Source organism: Gymnogyps californianus, chromosome 22, assembly GCF_018139145.2.
Source record: "Gymnogyps californianus isolate 813 chromosome 22, ASM1813914v2, whole genome shotgun sequence".
Classification (NCBI taxonomy): domain Eukaryota; kingdom Metazoa; phylum Chordata; class Aves; order Accipitriformes; family Cathartidae; genus Gymnogyps; species Gymnogyps californianus.
In genome coordinates this window covers 5,323,136-5,329,135 of record NC_059492.1, presented here as the reverse complement: position 1 = coordinate 5,329,135, position 6,000 = coordinate 5,323,136, and the positions used below count along the sequence as shown (strand labels likewise).

Below are 6,000 nucleotides of genomic sequence, written 5' to 3'. Positions count from 1 at the left end.
ATGGGGAAGCAGAACAGCAAATTGCGCCCCGAGATGCTCCAGGACCTGCGGGAAAACACCGAGTTCTCCGACCTGGAGCTGCAGGGCTGGTACAAGGGTTTCCTGAAGGACTGTCCCTCGGGCATCCTCAACGTGGAGGAGTTCAAGAAGATCTACGCCAACTTCTTCCCCTATGGCGACGCCTCCAAGTTCGCCGAGCATGTCTTCCGCACCTTCGACACCAACGGCGATGGCACCATCGACTTCCGAGAGTTCATCATCGCCCTGAGCGTCACCTCCCGCGGGAAGCTGGAGCAGAAGCTCATGTGGGCCTTCAGCATGTACGACCTGGATGGCAACGGCTACATCAGTCGGGAGGAGATGCTGGAGATTGTGCAGGTACTGGGCTCCCTTGCCCCACCGTGGCTCCTTGTGTGCAGTCCTGCGTGTCACCCTGGCATGATGGTGGCTGTCCCCTCCCAGGATGCGGACGGGTTGGGGACGTGCACCCTGTGTTACCCCCAGTACAGGGCTTGACAGTGCCTGGGACGGAGCCTGTTGCTGTCTGCAGAGAGCTGCTCGCTGAGCTCTGCAGCTGCAGGACCAGTCTACCCCGGGGCATCCCCTGGTCCTTCCCTGTCCTGGGGACATCCCTTTGTCACCCCATCCCAGGGCTCTTCCCGCTGGTCCTTCCCTGACCTGGGGACATCCCTTTGTCACCCCGTCCCAGGGCTCTTCCCGCCGGCCCCACTCACAGTGCTCCTGGGGAGGGCTGGGTGCACGCAGCCATCCCCGAGCACCCCGGGGCAGAGGGACGTGTGGTCGGCAGGCTGACAGGAGATGCTCTCCTTGCCCAGACCCCAACCCAGTGGCATCGGCATCGGAAGGTGACTTGCGAGGCCATTGCGGCGGCACCTCAGCGAGCATCTCCTCCCTGCAGGAGCGGCTCCCATCTGCCTCCTGCAGCCGGGTTGTTTCCTTGGGGCTGCTGCTTGCATCCACCCCGGCTGTGCTGGGAGCTAAAGCTCCCCACAGCCTGATCGCACGGGGAGGGTGTTAAACGCCAGCCCCCTTCTCAGGGCAGCGAAGCCCAGAGCTCCGTCCCCCATCTCAGGTGGGCGATGGCAGGCACCCACCTTGCACCCACCTTCATCCCCGTCTCCCTCTCCCAGGCCATCTACAAAATGGTCTCCTCTGTGATGAACATGCCCGAAGATGAATCGACTCCGGAGAAAAGAACGGAAAAAATCTTCCGACAGATGGATACTAATAATGACGGTAAATGAGAGGAGATGGAGGGGATTAAGGGAAAGGTCTCATGGCTAAATCCGGGGGTCTTAGAAGGAGCCGCACGCATGCTGATTAAACGGCTCACGTCTGCTGGGGTGGCCAGGGGCAGCCGGAGGGCTCAGCGTGCTCCCGCAGCCCGGGAGCGGACCCCAGGGGGGCTCATTCCAGGCAGGCGGGTGTCCGCGGTGCATGCTGAGAGGTCTCCGGTCCCGTGTGCGCACTCGGGACGGGGTGGTGGCTGCCGGGCTGAGCAATGTCCCCTCCCTGCAGGCAAGCTCTCGCTGGAGGAGTTCATCAAAGGTGCCAAGAGCGACCCGTCCATCGTGCGCCTGCTGCAATGCGACCCCAGCGGCACCGCGCAGTTCTGAGCCCCACGGACCCCCACAGCCCCCCACAGTCCCCACAGCCCCACGCCACCCCCTGACCCTGCAGCCAGTCACTGCCTCTGTCCCCTGCCCAGCCCTCACGGTCCCCACCACCGTGCCCCCATGGCCCCTCGCGGGGAGAGAGCTGGAGCCCGGCTGAGGCTGGGGCAAGGGGGAGCCCGGGGGGACGGTCCCCATCACCGGGGGGGGCTCCCACACTGGCTCAACGGGGGGAAGGATGAAGGCAGGGTCTGCCCCGAGCGAGGATGGTCCCCCCCAGCACCGGGGTCTCGGAGCAGGGGGACAACCCAGCCCGGTGGGAAAGGCTGGTGGCGAAGCCACCGCTGCATCTCCGGCGGGCGCGGGGACACGGCCCAGGGGACAAAGACCCGGTGGCTCGGGGGCCCCCAGCACCCCCCACGCATGCACACACTGCCACAGCCATGGGGCCAGGCCAGCCCCTTCCCCATGGCCGGCACACGGGCAGGGGCTGCGGGGAGGGGACGCGCTTTCTGGTCTTTTAATACCTGCAGAATAAAGTTTGTGTCAGTGCAGTCAGTGGTGGGAAAGGGGCCATCGATGCTGAGGGGAAAGTTCCTCCCCGCAGGGTCTGGATCCAGCCCAGTCGCCTCCCTCGCTGCAGCCCCAGGCGACCCGAGGCCATGGGGATGGGCTCATATGTCTTGGCTGGTGGTGTCCAGGGGATGTGTCCACCCGATAGCCAGGCTGGGGGGCAGCAGGGTCCCGTCACAGGGCTGTACACAGGGCTGGCTGGGGCACATCCACGGGGTCAGCTCAGAGCCGGGCAGTTTCCACACTGTCCAGCCTCAGCAAGCCCAGGCACTGCCCGGGGTCGGGGCTCTCCGCAGGGGCTGCCTGCAAGGAGACCTGCAAGCCAGAGAGACTGCTGAGAGCAGAACCGGGGGGCCGAGAGCTTCGGGTCGGCAAGTCCTACTCCTGTCCCGGAGCCCCCGAACCCAGACTGGTCTGTCCCAGCCCTGTATGGGAGCAGGTCGGTGCTGAGCCCGGGGACCAGGAGTCACCTTCCTCCGGTGCGCCCCACAGCAGCAGCAGCGGAGGCGGAGGAGGTCGAGGGTGAGCAGGAGGCAGCGGATGCCGAAGACGATCTCCATCAAGTCGAGCAGGAGGGAGATGGCCCAGAGGGACAGCATGGAGCTCTGCGGGGACATGGAGCATCAGGTCCCCACGCATCCTCCCCATCCCCAGTGCAGGCATCCACAGCCCACAGCCCACATCCCACTGGGGACTCACGTAGACACGGGTGGGATCAAAGGGGCACTCGTGGGAGACTGGGGCAAGGGCGATGTCGGTGACGGTGCAGGGGGCCAGCAGCGCCCGGCCCTGGCTGCCCAGCGTCAGCCCAATGGAGACGGCCAGCCCCAGCAGGCAGGACAGGCAGCCCAGGCTGCTGCTGGTGCTCAGGGCGAAAACCACCCATTTCTGCAGGAGGGGAGAGAAGAGGCAGTGCGGCGAGCCAGGGCCGTGCACGGCCGCCTGTCCAGGCTCCCTCCCCGGGGATGGTCCCCAAGCGAGGGGACATGGTGGCTGTGCACACTCCATGGGATGGCTGCTGCTTGTTGGGTGCTGGGTGAGGGGCTGCGGGGCCAGAGGAGCTTACAAGGGTCATGGGGGCGAGGTAGCGGGACAGCATGAGGGCAGCTATTCCACAGGAGATGGTCTGCAAGGAAGCACAGGGTAGGTCAGTGATGCACGGCACCCACCCACCCCAGGGACATCGGTCCCCTTTCCCTCTTGACATTGTCCCTGAAAGCTCATCTGGCCAATTCAGCATCGTGGGGGGCAGTGCTTTGTCTCCCCTCAGCCTTCACCCAGTAACAAGCCCCTGTGCATTTAACCCCGCTGGTTTTGTGGTAGAAAGGCTTATTTAGAGCAGGGAAGGGGAGACGGAGCACTGTCCGTCCTGCATCCTCCTGCATCCCACCTCCTGCCCACCCTGCATCCATAGCACATCCATCCCGCATCCTCCTGCATCCCACCTCCTGCCCCCCTACATCCATAGCACATCCATCCCGCATCCTCCTGCATCCCACCTCCTGCCCCCCCTGCATCCATAGCACATCCATCCCGCATCCTCCTGCATCCCACCTCCTGCCCCCCTGCATCCATAGCACATCCATCCCGCATCCTCCTGCATCCCACCTCCTGCCCACCCTGCATACATCTGCACCCACCCCAGACACCCCCCACGCCCCCCATCTTCCCCTGTACCCCCCTACCCTGCACCCCGCGGTACCAGCAGCGCGGAGATGACAGAGGCGGCGTTGGTGACGGCGTACTGCAGGGAGATGACGTCCCGGGGGTTGACCACGAAGCGGAGGACGGTGCCGTGGATGAGGGCGCCGGTGATGAAGTTGAGGTGCCCGATGATGAGGAGGATAAGGCCCGTTTTCATGAGGACCCTTTGGTGGCTGCCAGGATCGAGGTGGCCTGAGATGGAGGGGAGAGGAGGGCTGGGCAAGGAGGCTGCACGCTGCGGGGTGGCCAGCACCGAGCTGTCCCTCCCACCCTTGCACCACGCTCAGCACAGGCAGGGGGCATTGGGGACAGCCCCAGAGGACGTGCCCCATACTGGTGGGGGGATGAGGCAGGAGGCTACGTGGTGGCAGCCGCCGGCAGCCCAGGTATGCAAACCACCGCTCCAGCCGGCTCTCCTGGGACCGGGGCGGCAGTGTGGGGCCAGCAGCCATGGGGAGAGGCATCCCTGATGGGGCTGGGAAGGGCTGGGAATCCCCAGAGCGATGAGGAAGCTCTGGGGAGAGCAGCTGCCCGTGAACGACAGCTCCAGCGCTGGGTTTCGGCACCTGGCGCTTTGAGGAGTGACCGCTTTGAGTCCCCCCGTCGGGACCCACCCGGGGGCCGCTCTTCTCATGCACCCACTATCACCCGAGGTGCACAGCCCAGCACCGTCCCTGACCCTGTCCGAGCCCCTCGGCTCCCCTCCCTCCCTGCCTCAGTTTCCCCTGCAGGAGGGCAGTGCTGGAGCTGCAGGCAGTGCTAGAGCCGCAGGCAGGGCTGGGGCACCCCCCTGTCACGATCACCATGCCGGACCCGGACTCACCCACTTGACACATCTTCACCGGGCCAGGATCAGGCCATCAGAGCCCCTCGATGCCCCCGGGGCCTGCCCTGCCCTCAACCCCCCGGGCTGGCAGCTGGATCCATCGGGGTCCCCACGTGGCCAGGCAAGACCAGGGCTGGGACCAGGACCAGGACCAGGACCAGGACCGGGACCAGGACCAGGCCACCGGAGCCGCTCGCCTGCTGCACCCCACTGCTACTCCAATTCCTGTCGGACCAGCTCCCCAGGATGAACAAAGGGATAACTCCACCTTCGCCTGCCTCCACTGAGGGGAAGCACAGCCCTGTCCCCACCCCTGCTCCCAAGCCAGCAGCCGTGCCGTGGCACGCTGTGCCATGCCATGCCATGCCGATACGCCATGCCACGCTGCCTCATCCCCTTCCCCATCCATCCCTGCCATCTCCACCTCCCCGGCACGCTCAGGTCGGTCCACCCTAAGTGATGGTGGCATGCTGGGATCCAGCCAGCCAGGTCCGAGGCCACGGGCTGAGGGTCTGGGAAGGGGCAGTCCCTCAGGGTGGGATGCTGCCGGTCCGTGGGGCAGAGACAAACACCATCGGGTACCGGGGATCAACTTGGAGAGAGGGAAAAGCAGAAGGTGACTTCCCAGAAGGTGACCCAGAGGAGCCAGTTTGGTGGCAACCGCCCTAATGAAGCTTCCAGGGAAGTTACCGATAGCAAGAGACCGAGTGAGAGGGGCTGGGGACAACAGCTTGCCCACGTGGCTACGAGAATAGCAACCCAGCTCTGCTCGCACCAGGGGTGCTTTGGGGAGCCCTCCCTCGCTCGTGGGAGATCCTTGCTAAGCAATGCTCTCTGCAAAGCACGTTGCAGACTTGAGGCACCAACAATTTAATTACAGGGACAGCAATGTGGCCCTGGTTCCTGGGACTGGTCTGGGGCAGGGCTTGGCCCAGGCAGAGACTCAAAGACACTTGTCCCTAATCTCCCACCGGAGCCACCAGCCCAGCCCTCAGCCTCCTCAGATCCCCTACACCCAGCAGCACTGGGAATTTGGCTCAGCACAGCGTTAGTCCCCATCCTTCCGCTCTTTTAACCTCCCTGATGGGGAGAAGAGAGACTTCTCCCTGCTACAGCTTCAGGACAAAGTGGGTCTGGCCATTGCAGCCGTGTGTGGCACACGCACCGTCCCCATTGCCACTGCAGGCAGAACAAGGCTGTCACACCACACTTTCTAGAGGCAGAAGAGGAGATGCCCCCATTTTCCCCATGCCTTGGGCGAGG

The 6,000-nt window shown here is 64.7% G+C and overlaps 2 protein-coding genes across 2 annotated transcripts; one reads left to right on the top strand and one right to left on the bottom strand.

Annotated features, from left to right (window-relative positions):
* Positions 1 to 1,637, top strand: HPCA (hippocalcin). Its single transcript, XM_050909868.1, has 3 exons — positions 1 to 378; positions 1,152 to 1,257; positions 1,540 to 1,637. Exons 1-3 carry the CDS (start codon positions 1 to 3, stop codon positions 1,635 to 1,637), a joined length of 582 nt encoding a protein of 193 aa, XP_050765825.1.
* A 792-nt stretch (positions 1,638 to 2,429) lies between these two features.
* On the bottom strand, positions 2,430 to 4,747 carry TMEM54 (transmembrane protein 54). Its single transcript, XM_050910050.1, has 6 exons — positions 4,735 to 4,747; positions 3,910 to 4,103; positions 3,274 to 3,333; positions 2,907 to 3,095; positions 2,678 to 2,812; positions 2,430 to 2,522 (listed from the first exon to the last, which is right to left on the bottom strand). The coding sequence occupies exons 1-6, from the start codon at positions 4,745 to 4,747 to the stop codon at positions 2,430 to 2,432; spliced, it is 684 nt and encodes a 227-aa protein (XP_050766007.1).
* Between the last annotated feature and the right edge of the window lie 1,253 nt (positions 4,748 to 6,000).